Below are 17,146 nucleotides of genomic sequence, written 5' to 3'. Positions count from 1 at the left end.
GGAAGGGTCTCTTGGCAAAGCTAATTTGACCCCATGTAATACTTAGTGAGTCCAACCTAGTCTTCTTAATACTTTGTTTGTTTGGTTTTCTTGCAATAGGGTCTCACTACAAAGCCCAGGCTGGCTTAGAACTTTCTATGCAGCCGAGGCTACCCTGCTTCCGCCTCTAGAGTTCTGGGATTATAGCGGAACTACCACACCTAGCCCAACCACTATTAGTGGTTCCAAGACCTTCCCAGACACTCCCCCTCCTAAGTTGAATCTGAAGAACCATGAACCAAAAGCGATCAATTAACAAACATGGCTGGTGTCATAGGTAATGACACAGAAACATAGAATGCTATCGTGGCTTCTGCTAAAGACCTTGGTGTTGGAACAAGGTCCATGAGTGAAGCTGTGTGAGGAGATCTCTGAGACCTTGTGAGAAAACTCCAAGTATACAAGACAAGAGTCTTGTAACCTCTGGTCCTCCACAACATGGTTGTTCTTGGAATGTGTTTTGTGTCCTCCCAAGTGTAAATAGGAGTGAGTTAACTTCAGATTATCCATCATCTACTGTTATTATTTAGAAATATGCATGACTATATACAGCCTGAACTCATGTGACTGTGCCCTTGTGACCTACACAACTTGAACTCAAGGGAACTTTGCTCACAGGACCTTGCTTAACCCTCGGAAGACCCTCAGAATAGAAATTATCTGGCGCCCTGAATAGAGCTGGCTCTTGCACAAGACTTTAGTCCTCCTCATTTTTAGGTTCCACTCTCCCTGGCTCATGCTGCCAAATAGAGCAGCAACCCCGTGGCAGAAGCAGGTGTATGGGTGGGCCAGGGCACTGGGCTTTCCTCTCCTTCCAGGACTACAGTATCCTAAGATTTACTTGGGTACAGAGGACAGTGGACTAGAAAGGCCTGACTACTCTCTTAGTCCCAGAATATACACCACAAAACATTTCCTGTTTCCTGACTCAAGGCCAAGGACCTCCAGTCTTCCCAAATATGATCTTTAGTCAAAATGACAGTAGGATAATGGTCTTTAAAGACTGCCTTTGAAGGAGGAAGAAATGACTTTTTTTTTTTCTAAAGGCCATACCCTTTCTGGCTTGTGTAGACTCCACAATGACAGCTTTTTTTAAATCTTTTTTTTATATTTTATTTTTTATTAATTACAGTTTATTCACTTTGTATCCCACTTGGATACTACGCTGCCATGGACTACATCTGTGTAGGGGTTCTAGGTTATCTCCATGCATGTTCTTTGGTTGGAATATGAGTCCCTGAGGAGACCCCTGTGTTCAAATTTTCTGGTTCTGCTGCTCTCCTTGTGGGGTTCCTGTCCTCTCCAGATCTTACTCTTTCCCACTTCTTACTTAAGATTCCATGCACTTTGCCCATCAGTTGGCCTTAAGTCTCAGTGTCTGCTTTGATAGTCTGTAGGGCAGAGCCTTTCAGAGGCCCTCTGTGGCAGGTTCTTAGGTTGTTTCCTGTTTTCTTCTTCTTCTGATGTCTATCCTCTTTGCCTTTCGGAATGCGGATTGAGTGTTTTAGTCAGGGTCTGCTCTCTTGATTAGTTTCTTTAGATGTTCAGGGTTTTAGTAGGTTTAGCCTATGTTATATGTCTATATGAGTGAGTATATATCGTGTGTGTCTTTCTGCTTCTGGGACAGCTTACTCAGGATGATCCTTTCCAAGTCCCACCATTTACCTGCAAATTTCATGATTTCCTTCTTTTTCATTGCAGAGTAATACTCCATTGTGTAGATGTACCACAATTTCTGCATCCACTCTTCAGTTGAGGGGCATCTGGACTGTTTCCAACTTCTGGCTATTACAAATAAAGCTGCTACAAACATGGTTGTTTTTATTGTGTACTTGAGCCCCTTTTGGATATATGCCTAGGAGTGGTATGGCTGGATCTTGAGGAAGTGCTATTCCTAGTTGTCTGAGAAAGTGCCAGATTGATTTCCAGAGTGCTTGTACAAGTTTACATTCCCACCAGCAGTGGAGGAGGGTTCCCCTTTCTCCACAGCCTCTCCAGCATGTGTTGTCACTCGAGTTTTTTATCTTGGCCATTCTGATGGGTGTAAGGTGAAATCTCAGGGTGGTTTTGATTTGCATTTCCCGAATGGCTAATGAGGTCGAACATTTCTTTAAGTGCTTCTCTGCCATTTGATATTCCTCTACTGAGAATTCTCTGTTTAGCTCTGTTCCCCATTTTTTAATGGTTTGCTGTTTTTCAGCTTCTTTAGTTCTATATATATACTGGATATTAGCCCTCTGTCAGATAAATGGTTGGTGAAGATTCTTTCCCAGTCTGTAGGCAGTTGTTTTGTTTTGATGATGGTGTCCTTTGCTTTACAGACGCTTTTCAGTTTCATGAGGTCCCATTTATTGATTGTTGCTCTTAGAGCCTGTGCTGTTGGTGTTCTCTTCAGGAAGTTGTCTCCTGTGTCAATGAGTTCAAGGGTATTCCCCACTTTTTCTTCTAACCGATTTAGTGTGTCCAGTTTTATGTTGAGGTCTTTGATCCACTTGTACTTCAGCTTTGTGCATGGTGATAAGTATGGATCTATTTTCATTTTTCTACATGTAGACATCCAGTTAGACCAGCACCATTTGTTGAAGATGCTATCTTTTTTCCATTGTATGGTTTTGGCATCTTTGTCAAAGATCAGGTATCCATAGATGTGTGGGTTTATTTCTGGGTCCTCTGTTCGGTTCCATTGATCCACTATTCTGTTTCTATGCCAGTACCATGCAGTTTTTATAACTGTTGCTCTATAGTACAGCTTAAGATCAGGGATGGAGATACCTCCAGAAGATCTTTTATTGTAGAGAATTGTTTTAGCAATTCTCGGTTTCTTGTTATTCCATATGAAGGTGAGAATTTTTCTTTCCAGGTCTGTAAAGAATTGCGTTGGTAATTTGATGGAAATTGCATTTTGAATCTGTAGATTGCTTTTGTTAAGATGGCCATTTTTACTATGTTAATCCTGCCCAGCCATGAGCATGGGAGATCTTTCCATCTTCTGATATCTTCTATTTCTTTCTTCAGAGACTTGAAATTTTTTTCATACAAGTCTTTGACTTCCTTGGTTAGGGTTACTCCAAGGTACTTTATGTCTTTTGTGGCTATTGTGAAGGGTGTTGTTTCCCTAATTTCTTTCTCAGCCCTTTTGTCTTTTGTATACAGGAGGGCTACTGATTTTTTTGAGTTAATTTTGTATCCGGCCACTTTGCTGATGGTGTTTATTAGCTGTAGGAGTTCCCTGGTAGAGTTTTTGGGGTCACTCATATATACTATCATATCATCTGCAAATAGTGATAATTTGACTTCTTCTTTTCCCATCTGTATCCCCTTGATCTCCTTCGACTGTCTTATTGCTCTAGCAAGGACTTCCAGCACTATGTTGAAGAGATATGGAGACAGTGGGCAGCCTTGTCTTGTCCCTGATTTCAGAGGGATTGTTTTAAGTTTCTCTCCATTCAGTTTGATGTTGGCTATAGGCTTGCTGTATATCGCCTTTACTATGTTTAGATATGTGCCTTGTATCCCTGATCTCTCCAGTACTTTAAACATGAATGGATGTTGGATTTTGTCAAATGCTTTTTCAGCATCTAGAGAGATTATCATGTGTTTTTTTTCTTTCAGTTTGTTAATATGGTGGATCACATTGATGGATCCACATTTCCGTATATTGAACCACCCCTGCATACCTGGGATGAAGCCTCCATGGTCATAGTGGATGATATCTTTGATGTGTTCTTGTATTCGGTTTGCAAGTATTTTGTTGAGTATTTTTGCATCAATGTTCATAAGGGAGATTGGCCTGAAATTCTCTTTCTTTGTTGAGTCTTTGTGAGGCTTAGGTACCAAGGTGACTGTGGCTTCATAGAATGAGTTTGGTAGTGTTCCTTCTGTTTCTATTTTGTGGAATAGTTTGAAGAGAATTGGTGTTAGCTCTTCTTTGAAGGTCTGGTAGAATTCTGCGCTGAAGCCATCTGGTCCTGGGCTTTTTTTGGATGGGAGACTTTTGATGACTGCTTCTATTTCCTTGGGGGATATAGGACTATTTAATTGATTTACCTGCTCCTGATTCAGCTTTGGTAAGTCAAATCGATCAAGAAAATTGTCCATTTCATTTAGATTTTCAAATTTTGTGGCATATAGACTTTTGAAGTAAGTCCTAATGATTGTTTGGATTTCCTCAGTGTCTGTGGTTATATTCCCCTTTTCATTTCTAATTTTGTTGATTTGGATGGTGTCTCTCTGCCTTTTAGTTAGGTTGGCTAAGGGTTTGTCTATCTTGTTGATTTTCTCAAAGAACCAGCTCCTGGTTTCATTGATTCTTTGAATTGTTTTATTTGTTTCTAATTGATTGATTTCAGCCCTGAGATTGATTATTTCCAGCTGTCTACTCGTTTTTGGTGTGTCTGCTTCTTCTTTTTTTAGGGTTTTTAAGTGAGCCATTAAATTGCTTGAATGCACTGTCTCGAATTTCTTCTTGAAGGCACTTAGTGCTATGAACTTTCCTCTTAGCACTGCCTTCATTGTGTCCCACAAGTTTGGGTATGTTGTGTCTTCATTTTCATTGAGTTCTAGGAAGACTTTAATTTCTTTCTTTATTTCTTCCCTGACCCAGCTGTCATTTAGTAACAAGTTGTTCTGTTTCCATGTGTGTGTAGGCTTTTTGCTATTTCTGTTGTTATTGAGGTCCAGCTTTATTCCATGGTGATCAGACAGGATACAAGTGATTATTTCAATCTTCTTGCATCTGTTGAGGCTTGCTTTGTGACCAACTATGTGGTCTATTTTGGAGAAGGTTCCATGAGGTGCTGAGAAGAAGGTAAATTCTTTTGTGTTTGGGTGTAAAGTTCTGTAAATGTCTGTTAGGTCCATTTGATTCATGATCTCTGTCAGAGACATTGTTTCTTTGTTTAATTTCTGTTTTGTTGACCTGTCTTTTGTTGAGAGTGGGGTGTTGAAGTCTCCCACTATTAATGTGTGGGGATCTATGTGTGGTTTAAGTTTTATCAATGTTTCTTTTACAAATGTGGGTGCCCTTGTATTTTGGGCATAAATGTTCAGGATTGTGATATCTTCCTGGTGGAATTTTCCCTTAATGAGTATGAAGTGTCCTTCCCCATCTCTTTTTATTAATTTTGGTTGAAAGTCTATTTTATTAGATATTATAATGGCTACTCCTGCTTGCTTCTTAGGACCATTTGCTTGGAAAGCAGTCTTCCAACCCTTTATCCTCAGGTAATGTCTATCTTTGTGACTTAGGTGCGTTTCTTGAATGCAACAGATTGCTGGATTTTGTTTACATATCCATTCTGTTAGTCTGTGTCTTTTTATTGGAGAGTTGAGTCCATTGATGTTGAGAGAGATTAATGACCAGTGGCTGTTAGATCCTTTGGTTTTGATGTTGGGTGTGGTCATAAGGTTGTGTGCTTGGTTGTTTTTTTCGTTTTACTTTAGTGAGGTTAATTATTTCCTGTGTTTTCTTGAAAGTAGCTAGTTTTCTTGGGTTGTATTTTCCCTTCTAGTATCTTCTGTAACGCTGGATTTGTGTGTAGGTTTTGTTGAAATTTGTTTTTGTCATTGAATATCTTGTTTTTTCCATCTATGAGGACTGAGAGTTTTGTGGGGTATAGTGGGCTGACATCTGTGTTCTCTTAGGGTCTGCATGATATCTGTCCAGGCCCTCCTTATTAATTAATTAACACTGTATAATTAATTAATTATACAGTGTTTTGTCTTCATGTACACTTGTGCACCAGAAGAGGGCATCAGATCTCATCATGGATGGTTGTGAGCCATCCTGTGGTTGCTGGGAATTGAACTCAGGAACTCAGGACCTTTGGGAGAGCAGCCAGTACTTTTAGCCTCTGAGCCATCTCTCCAGCCCAATAACAGCTTATTTAAGCACAGGAGGAGGAGAAAGAGGGGAGGCGGAGCAGTAGTGAACATGGCCCTGCCATCACCTGAGCGTGGTGGGTTGCAGACTCGGTTGATGCACACCCCCAGATGTCCGCAGTGGGAGGGATGGCCAAGGTACCAGCACAGAGCACCCAGGGGCAAAGTCAACCTGCCATTTTCCTGTGAAGGTTGGTGTCTCCTGACACACAGCCATGTTAACTGTCCCTCCTGGGTTACTCTTGGTTGGGCTACAGGGTTGGAATGGTGACCTATCCATTTCTGAAGATGAAAAAAACTGAAGCATTTCCCATCTGTCTCTTGATTGAGGAGTGCCAAACTCTGCCCTATAGCCCTCCAAAGGCAAATGACCCCACTCCATATCAGGAAGGTAATGCACATTTACAATAGAAACCTTGCAAACAGAGAGAAGGGAAACAGTCATAGATTTACCGGTCAAAACAACCAATACTAATACTGTTGAGTGTAACCCTTTCTATGATAAAAATCGTTATCATTAAATCATGTCCACCTATTTTAATGACTACAGAAAAAGCCATATTATGGACATATGAATTGAAGCTTAATTTGGATTTTCAACTACATTACTTCTGAATGGGAGAACTATTAGGGAGTGGAGAAAATTAGGTCATTGGTAGTATGCTTGCTGAACATGCAGGAGGCTCTGGGTTCATTACTCAGTATTGCAGAAAAAAAGAAAAAAGATTTTACTGGCCATTTGTGGTTTTGCTCCTCTGTTCTCACGGATTTGTACAAATCTTTCAGATAGTAAAATCTCTCTCAGGTTTCTACTCTCTTTGCAAAGCAGGTCATTTGTCTTTCTTCAAAAATTTACTTTATAAATGAGATGTGTCAGCCAGAACACGGATGAGAGGGAGCCAGCACAGTGCACAGATGGCAAAGCAGGAAGGCAGGAAGCAATCCAAAACTACTTGAAACCACTTTCACTTCCAGCCAAGATGGAGTCACAGGGGCCAGCTTGACCTCCCACTTGAAACAAATGCAACGTTGGGTGAAATGACACTAAGTGAAAAACAAAGGAAGAGTGTTCCAGCACACTGCTTTCCTTCTCTAGGCTGTAGGCTAGGGAGGGATGCAGAAGCCAGGTAGCTCCCACCACGAGCAGCAGGCAGATGTCCAGAGGAACAATGGCTGGTAGGGTTTGCAGTGCAGGCTCAAGCTGAGGAGAAAGCCCTACCAAGAGACCAGAGTCTACCGGGGGTCAAGGTCTCCTGGAACCATTAGTGGGGGTCCAGTCAACACTTCACATCCAGGAGTCCGTATTCATACCCAGCCAACCACAAACCATTCCAGAAGAATAATGGCATCTATACTGAAAACATGTAGCGGTTTTGTCTTGTCATTATTTCCTGAGCAACACAGCGTGACCAAGTATTTACACAGTGCTGACACTGAGGAGTCTGACGTAATCAAGAGATGATCAACTGCAGGTGGAGCGTGGGTTCTGTGGAGACACCGTGCCATCTCACAGAAGGGACCTGATACCGTTAGTTGTGATAGCATCTACAGATGTTGCAGGCACTGGACAGTGCTTGGAGTTGGTAGAGAGAGAAGGCTATCTTATAGAAGGGGCTCCTGCATCCCTAAGAATTCTTGGATCTTGGTGTCTTCTAGGGTCCTGGATCCCATCCCTTGGGTTCTGAGGGATGACCAAAGACCCCTGGGAGCCATTATGAGTCAATATGAAAGAACAGGACTCAGGGTTCACTCAGGTCTGAGAGGATTGCATCCTCAGCTGCTCCCTGTGTGTTCTGTCTCTTCAGACAGTTTATAGGATAGCAGATAGAGCACAGAGCAGGAGAAGGACCTTTCTAACCATGGACACAACATAGCCCTGGCTACATACAGGCACCTAAAAGAAAGATGAGAAAGCAAAATTTTTTTCAAAACAACTTAATCCTGACTCAGGACAAATTCCAAGTATTGTTAAGAGCACAAAAACACTCAGCCCTTGTGAAGAGGTAATTGACACTGTGAGGCATCTGAGAAGATGCTGTCAAATGCACAGTCCGTTCCAGGGCCATGAGAAATTACCACAGACCAGAAGACCTGCAAACAGCAAGTAAGCAAACCCCACCTGGAGAAAGTTTCATGGTTCCGGGGTAGCTGTCTGTGTTTTCACTTGGGGAAGGAGTGAAAGGTCTGGCTAAAGCTCTTTTATAAGTTCCCAGTCCCAGAGGCTCTATCTCCAAGCTGGAGGGATGTCTTGTGTTATTAGGCTCCCACAGAGGAACCTGGAGATAATGAACAGTCAGTCTACAGGACAGAGTACAGTAAGGAGCTGGAACACGCCATTTATGGTGCACACAGAGAAGTAGGAGATGTAGTTTGTCAGGAGGAGTTTTAGCCAGAAATGCCTCAGATGAGCACAGTTACACAGGGCATCATGGCCTTGATTATCACCGGATTTCAACAAGGAAGTCAGAGGACTATTTAATATGATAGAGACACAGAAGAGGTTAGAAGACCTAAATCAAACTTCTTGGCATACTACATAACATGAAAAACACATTAGTGTTATTAATGGCACACACGTTATAGAAAAAGAGCATCAGAAGTGAAGAGATCGCTCAGTTAAGACCACTAGCTATGACTGATGAGAATCTTGGTTCAATTTCCAGTGTCCACAGGCACTCCAAAACCATCTGTAACTCTAGTTCCATGGGACCCAACAACCTTTTCTGGCCTCTGAGTGCACACATGTGGTGCCCTTACATACATGCAGTTAAAACACCTAGACATAAAATTTTACAACAGATCTTTTCAAAAGGACCAATCAAATTATAGATAATCATAACAGACACTATGTGAACTGGCACACACAGAGAACACTAACACCAACATCAGTGTATTCTCACGCTGCTTATTCATGTTAAAGGGACCGGGGGGGGGGGGGGGCATAAGGCCAGAAAGAAGAAACGGCACTGAATTTTTGTGGAGCGTAGAGTGAAGTACATATGGATCACAGACCACAGAGGCATGTGCTCCAGACCAGCACTGCTCAAGCTGGCGTAGGAGTTATGTCTGTAACCCCCCGCACTAGGGGAAGCAGGAAGGCGAGAAGCTGTAGGTCATCCTAGGCCACACAGGGAGGCTGAAGTTAGCCCAGGACCCTTCTCAAAAACAGTCATCATAAGAGCTACATCTGGACATTATTTTCTGGAACTTCCCATCACTAGGTGCTTGTGCATTTGTTGACACCCCAATTATTATTGAAGCTGACATGGCTTTCCTAGGTTGGATTTATGTATGAGAAGCCACTGTTCACCAGCTGGAGGACAGGGGGCCCTGGAGTGGTCTCTGGCTTCAAAACCCTGCTTTTTTTTTTTTGTTAGGGGCTATATCACTGAGCTTCACTGCCCTGTCTGCTCAGTGTTCTCAGCTAACTTCTTTGACTCCACCTCTTTTGTTAAATCTGTAAATGTCCCTAAAAGTGACAGTGTTGGAAGAATAGGTGGGTTAGTAGATTTTAAGTGTGTAGATGGTACCAAGGGTACATGTCAATGCTGGTGATGGTCAGCTGTTATTATGTTGTTATTTCAACGCTTTTATCAATGTCCTAGCTTAAAGTTTTAATTGTACTTTTATTTTTTAGGCTGTTCAGTTCCCCACCCCCATGAGACATAAAACCAAACAAAGTGCCTCACCAAACTGAAGATCTATGATCAAGACATTTTCTGCAAACACCTGCTTCAGGAAGCTTACTCTACAGTTGTGTGTGTGTGTGTGTGTGTGTGTGTGTGTGTGTGTGTGTGTGTGTAATTACACCTCAGGAATCCTCCCGATTCCCCTGACCCAAGTGGGATTATAGGCACACACCACTGTATCTGCTTTTAACATAAGTGCTAAGGATTGAACTCAGGTACTCACACTTGCAGAGCAAGCATTTTACTAAATGAAACTTCTCCTGAGCCTTAGGGCCAGGATTCTCTGCAGTGTTCAGGTTTTCCTCTGTACAAGGTGGAGCCAGGGGTGCCCGGCCCTTGGCTTTAGGGTTCTCAGCGTTGGTGTCTTTGACAATATTCTAAGCAGATAAGGACAGGCATATCTCCGAGGCTTATTTTCACACTACCCTCCCTATTTTTAAACATGAGCTGTACCAGATGATCCACTTTCAACTTGCAGCAAGAAAAATCCCATGGAATGACTGCCACAATCCACAATGTGTTTCAAATTGTATGAGTTGAAATCTATATAGCTCTTGGATGCTAAATGTCTCAGTCTATAAAAAGAGATGGATGGTATTTCAGAAGCCCTAGAGCCATTAAGACAACAGGGCTGTCGATTTAACTCCATCGTTATGATCTGCTTAGCTGCAGACACTTGTACAAGGCAACATGGAAGCAGCTGAAGGGCCCCCAGTACCCAGAGTTTCTGTTTAGGGATAAGCCTGAGACTTGGGAGGGCCAGTTCCACATTGCCAACTGTCTCCAGAGAATTTGCGCAGCTCTGCTTGAGATCCACACAGGCATTCTCAGCAGGAAGGGGGCAGAATTAGCATGGACACCAGAGAAAAAGATGTCTGGGGAAAGGCTCAGATGGCAAAGTTCTGGATGAGCAAGCTGGATTCAATTCCTAGAACCAAAGAAACAAAAAGCCCAGTGTGGTGGCACCCTATTGTAATCCTAGTGCTGGGGAGGTAGAGCTAGGCAGATCCCTGAGGCTTGCCAAACAGCCAACTAGCCTACTTGGTGAGTTCTAGACCAACAAGAAGCCCTGTGTCAAAGAACGAGATGGAGAGTGACAAAAAAACAAAACAAAATAAAACAAACAAACAAAAACACCTGAAGTTGACCTCTGGCTTCCACAAGCATGTAATCTCGTGTGTACATGTATCTTAAGCACCCACACACACATACTTACATACAATCTACAGCCCACATACACATACACAAAAAGGAGATTGTCTGGGTACTTTCTCCAAATCACTCTATGCCATGGGCACACTGTTGTACTCCAGCTGAAAGCTGCAAAGAAGCCAGGAAGTCTGCAACATCAGTCTTGGAAAAGCTCTTGGAGCCTTGGGAAAGGGCTTCTACTCACTGCTCCCCTACTGCAACCCTCAGATAACCCTGTAAACTAAGAGCTGCCCCGAAATTATAAAGCCAAAATAAAGTCACTGGGAAATATTGAAAGCTTCTATAACTTTTGACTCCACCAATTTGGTAGAGAACTTATTCCACCTCCAACAGACAGAAGGCCAATGTGCAGCTCCCACTATTTATTCACCTAATTAGTTTCTGGGGGTTGAACACTGGGCCTTGGATTTGCTAAGCACATGCTCTGTCACTGAGCTATATTGTCAGTATTTGTTTTTTTTTTTTAATTTTTAAAACTTATTACAATTTATTCACTTTGTATCCCAGCTGTGGTCCTCCCCATCCCCTCCCAATCCTGCCCTCCCTCCCTCTTCTTCCATGCCCCTCTCCAAGTCCACTGATAGGGAGGTCCTCTTCCCCTTCCACCTGACCCTAGCCTATCAGGTTCCATCAGGACTGGCTGCATTGTCTTCCTCTGTGGCCTGGTAAGGCTGCCTGCCCCCTCAGGGGGAGGTGATCAAAGATCCAGCCACTGAGTTCATGTCAGAGACAGCCCCCGCTCCCCTTACTAGGAAGCCCACTTGGACACTGAGCTGCCATGGAACACATCTGTGCAGGGATTCTAGGTTATCTCCATGCATGATCCTTGGTTGGAGTGCCAGTCTCAGAAAAGACCCCTGAGCCCAGATATTTTGGTTCTATTGCTCTCCTTGTGGAGCTCCTGTTCTCTCCAGGTCTTTCTATCTCCCCCTTCTTTAATAAGCTTCCCTGCACTCTGCCCTAAGTTTGGCTAGGAGTCTCAGCATCTGCTTTAATACCCTACTGGGTAGAGTCTTTCAGCATTTGTTTTTAAAGAGACCATCTTGAAATGTTATGGAGGCTAACTCTAAACTCTTGGTTAAGGGATGGCCCTGCCCCAGCTTTTCAAATAGCAGAGACTATGGGTTTGGATCAGTGCACTCAGATTGCCCTCTGGCTTTAAACATGCAGTGAAGTATAGAAGAGCCATTCCTGGCCTAACGTTCACATGATGGTTAGTCTCCATGCCCAGGAAGGGTGGGACATGCTGTGCTTGTTTTCCCAGGGCTTCGTATGACCACCCCCCACTGTGGTACAGCAGGATGGCCATGGTGACAGACCCTGTCTAGCAATTATGGCTGCAAGCAGACCTCTGTGGAAGATAAGTCTATGGGTATGGTCTGTTAATAACTGAGCAGGAAGGGTCACAGCATCTTATAAGCTCTTCACTAACCCTCCTCTGACCTTTCCCAAAGACTGCAAAAACTGCTCCATTCTGCTCAGCCACAGGTGACCTCACAGGTTTAAATATATAGAAGGTAAAAGACTGACTAGGGTTGGGGCTTTTCCTTTTTTCCTTTCTTATTTAGGTCACCCCCCCCTTCCCTTCAACCCCTCCCCTGTTGCATCCTGTCCCCCTGCTGCTTCTTTCAAATTCATGGTCTCTTTTTAAAAATTACTATTGTTACATGTATACATAAAGGAATAAACATATAAACATAACTACCTGAGCTCACTTATGTTGTTCATATGTGTTAGGATCACTTGGGACTCCAGTCCTCTGGTGGAGTAGTGATGGCCTTAAACTTTGTGCTCTGTCTCTCTCCAATGTCTGTACTCAGGCAGTGTGGTATGATGCAGCAGTGAAAATGAGTACTAACATGGAACATTTAGAAAATAGAATGTTTAGCAAAGAGATCAAGTTGACAAAGAACACACAGTTTCACAACAGTAATACTAACTGAAAATTAAAAAAACCCACAAATCAACCAATTAACATAAGTGTGTTTTGTTACAAGCCTGTTCCTAGTTTCACTTCTTTTTGCTGTGATGCAATATCCTGATAAGAAGCCACTACCTATTTAGGATCATAGCCGTTATTTCAGAATGAGGCAGAAACTTGAAATCCCTGGCCAAATCACACCTACAGTCAAGAGCAGAAAGAGAATGAATTCTTATGTGCCTATCTGTATAAAAATCCCCTTTCTATACTTACATAGCCTAGGACTGAAACCAAAGGAATGGTACCACCCACAGTGGTCTGGCCTTCCCACCTGAGTTAATGTAATCAAGACAATCTCCCACAGACATCCCACAGGACAACCTGACCTAGAGAATCTCCTGTGGATGCTTTCTTCCCCTGTGACTATAGGCTGTACCAAACTGAGGATGAAAATGAATCATCACCAATTCTATGGTAAACAGAGTTCAAAATACTTTTCCATTTGAGATCTATTTCCTGATAGTTAACCCGGGTAGTCTGCTCCTCTACACTGCAGAGCCGACAGAACAGGCCATAAACAATACCACTACCAATGAAACTGGGTGCCACACTTTAACCTACATGGCTCTTTTGGACCACTCATTCGTAGGGGGCCAGGTGCTGCTTTGAGGACATGCAGGCCAGTTGTGGCAATGCTCTCTTGACAACAAATAGGGGGGCTCTTGTCAATGACCACACGAGTGAGCTTGGAAGCAGGCTCTGTGATGTCATCTGGCTGCAGATGATGAGCATACTCAGGGCCATACGCAATTCCTTAGAAACTGCACTAGGAACTAGCGTGAAACGCAGCCAAGTCCAGGGGGAAGCTGTTAGGTAGCAAAAGATTTATACCAAAACACACTTACACGTGTCTGGCAAGGTGCACTAATTGTAAGGAGGGATACTAGCTACATCTACCACAGGATGAAAATGTGATTATGAAACTGTTAGATCAAGCTTCCTGAATGTGTACATGCTTTATGTGCAGCCAGCCCGCTGTGTCTGTGGGTCTCATGAGCTCAAGCAACCTCAGACAGAAAATATTTGAGAAGATGTGCTGGATGCGGCCAGCTGTGCCCTCAGTGCTCTTTGAGCAAGCAGCACAGAACCATTTACAGGGTGTTTGCACTGTTATCACCTTACTAGAAATGCAGATATGGTTTAAAGTATTTGGGTGGTTACCATGGTCTACACAGCAGCATTTTACACACAGGACTCAGGAGCCTGTGGATGCTGATACTTGAGAGGGTCAGATAAGAAGTCACACGGTACATATCATGTATGTCTGGGCTGGGCGACTGTGTAGACGTTATTATCCTTGTAGACCAGACATGGTTTTTCCTGCTAACTGGTCTTCACACTCCCCAGATGGCTACCACACCTTCAGATTTGCTGCTTCTCTGACGTGAGCAGCAGCTTTCCTTTAGCTTGCCATGATGACTTTATGATGGTTAGTTTTCATTGTCAACTTGACACAATCTAGAGTGTGAGTGAGAGATGGCCTAGATCAGCTTGGCCTGGGGGCACATCTGTGGGGGACTGTCTTGGTTACATCATTTGAGATGGGAAGACCTGTGCACGGTGGGTTACACCATTCCCTAGGAAGGGGATTCCGCACTGTACGAAAGTACAGAAGGTGAGCTGCACGCTAGCTTGAGTGCATCAACTCACTGCTTTCCACACTTGTATGTGATGTCACTGCTCAAGCTTCTGCTGCCTTGATTTCCCCTCCACGGTGGACTATAATCTGGAATAGGGAGCCAAAAAAGCCCTTTCTCTTTAAGGTGCTTTTGTCAGACTATTTTATTATAGCAACAGGAAAGAAAGCTAAGATAACCTTAAGCTTCTGATCCTCCTACCTTCATCTCCTAAGAGCTGAGATTATCAACACATGTCGTTGTGGGGCTCTGTTTCATGCTGCGCATTGTTGTAGGATTTGAACCAGGGTTTTCTGTGGCCTTGGAAGGCACTGTCTACTGAGTTACATATAACATCTAACCCCCAAACTTTTGACTTTCTGAGACAGGTTCTTAATCAAATTCATTCAAGGCAATCCTGCCTCAGCTTTCTGAGTGCTGGGGTTATAGGCATGACCCACCTTGCTCAGTTTGCAAACACTTTCTCAGTTCCTTGAAAAGCCACTTTGAAACCCTGCAGACATCTTGACCACCTCTCCTGATACAGGCTCTCCTTCCTCTCTCCAGCAACCTAATCACATGCCTGGATCTTCAGTTGCTTCCTTCCTTGGGCTGCTTGTCACAAGTACCTAGTCTTTGATAGCACCAGGTCTTATGTGAGCTTCTCCTGGAACAGCTGCCAGTCTGCAGGATGCTGGCAGTAGAGGGCCTTCCCTACCCTTGTGGAGTCCCACCCAGGCCTCAGCTGGACTCTGCAGTGTGACTCTGCTGTGGCTCCTTACACTGCTCAGCACAACATGTTCTGTGAAGGAATTACTCCTTGGCCTTCTTATTTTAGGGTTCTAAAAACCAGCACCCACAGGTCTCTCCTTATTTCCTAACGAGGACCCAGATTCTCATGAATTCTTTCCTTTATTAATTTTGCACCAACAGTCAAAACATCATAATTGATGGCCTGGAAACAGTTTAACTATGGGCATGTGCTCAGTCTGCTTGTGCCTCTGGGTTCCATTCCCAGAATCCCTACTATAAAATCAAACTGTAATTCGCACAAGGCTCCTGGGCACTTTGATTTCTTCTGTGGGAAATGATGACTAGTGCTTTCAAAAACTGTTGTTGCCTGAGATAGAAGGGAAGTTTTATGTGTGCTGAGCCTGGTGTGTAGGCCTGTAATCTCAGATTAGTGGGAGGCTGAAGCATAAGGATCCCAAGTTCAAAGCCCGCTTGAGCAACTTATGAAAATGTAGATTTGAAATTAAGAAAGTTCAGAAGTAAAGAGCTGAGGATATAGGTTGGTGGTAGGTACATTAGCATGTGCACACATGGATTCAACTCCAAGTATCCCCCCCCTTACATAAATCACCTCTTTTCATCTTTCAACAAGCTCATGAACTATTTCAGTGGTAAGATAAGCACACATCAAATGGCTCAACAGTAGCCAGTAAGGAGCTACGATTGTTCTGGGGGTTGGAGGGTGTATCTACCAAGGTCCTCTTTTCAGGGAGCTCCTGTGCTATGCAAGCCAGATTTACCTGCACAGGGACTCACTGCGAAGCCCATTCTCTTCCGAGCTCTGTCAAAGACCACGTAGAAGCCCTCCATCACAGTGGCGCCAATCACCAGTGCATTTGTAGAAGAGGAGATACCAAAACGGTAGCATTCATAATTGAGACCAGCTCCCATCATGGGCTGAATGTAGAGCTGTTTGTTGAAGAAACAAGGACAAACACACAAGACAAAGCATGGATTAGACAAGAGTATAAAACTGGAGGTCTCTCTCTGCCCGCAGCCCCCCAAAGGTCAAGAAAAACAAAGACAACACCTTCCCAGTAATCTGGAACATGAGATCGAAAGTGTCTCAATAAACGTTATTTTTTAAAGATTTTTAATTTTAATTATGTATATATTTGCCTGTGTCTGAGTATGTGCACACACATGCAGTGCTTCATTCCAGAGGACTGACTTTGCAGTAGCTATCTTGCACTGTTAGACTGTCAGCAAGCAATGCCTCAAGGCAAAGAGTTACTCATCTTTTCCCTAGAGTCTGGGGACCTTAGCCAGGAGTAGGGCCTAGGCAAATGTGTGTTAAACGAAAGTCTGGGATAAAGCATGGCCAATGTCAAATGGGCACACAGTTTCTAGAGAGGATCCGATTAAGTCAGAAAAAGGGAACTCCTGGCTCTAAGGGTCTGGAGGTTGTCCAAGTACATATACGATGTCTCTGTCATACCTAACAATGAACAAACTACACGGAAGCAAAAGATTATGTAGCAAATCTGAAGCAACTGACAGACATGAGTAAGTGGCCAGATGCCATCCAGGGTGTGTGTGTATTTTTTAGTTGGTTCTTTTGTGTGTCCCTTCCAGAAAGAAATCCAGATAATGGACATGGGAGACAGAGACAGACACACCTTAAGTTTGGGGCTGGTCTGGCCTGTATAGTGAGTTCTAGGCCAAGCCAACCAGGGTTCCATAGTGAGACCCTGCATAAAATAAATAATGAATTCCAGATTGTATATTTGGTAACCTTGCTGAATCTCATAAAAAAGACACTTGCCTACCTTGAGCCAAAGTGGCATAAACAGACAGCTGGGACTCTTTAGGCTGAGACGAGGTATATTGTCAAGGGTATATGAAGACTTTCCTGTTGGCCTAGAGGCTGTTCTAAAAAAAAGTGTGTGTGTGTGTGTGTGTGTGTGTGTGTGTGGTGTGTGTGTGTGTGTGTGTGT

At 43.4% G+C, this 17,146-nt stretch overlaps 1 protein-coding gene across 1 annotated transcript in view; it reads right to left on the bottom strand.

Moving 5' to 3' along the window:
• Bace2 (beta-secretase 2) overlaps positions 1–17,146 on the bottom strand; it is a 90,267-nt gene that overhangs the window by 5,859 nt on the left and 67,262 nt on the right. The window contains exon 8 of the mRNA XM_055614939.1: positions 15,950–16,118. Coding sequence (XP_055470914.1) covers positions 15,950–16,118 — 169 coding nt within the window. The remainder of the gene's footprint in view (positions 1–15,949; positions 16,119–17,146) is intronic.

This window comes from Psammomys obesus, unplaced genomic scaffold (genome assembly GCF_907164565.1).
Source record: "Psammomys obesus unplaced genomic scaffold, mPsaObe1.curated_primary_1811, whole genome shotgun sequence".
NCBI classification, from domain to species: domain Eukaryota; kingdom Metazoa; phylum Chordata; class Mammalia; order Rodentia; family Muridae; genus Psammomys; species Psammomys obesus.
The sequence above is the reverse complement of the archived record's forward strand: the minus strand, read 5'-3'. Positions and strand labels throughout refer to the sequence as shown.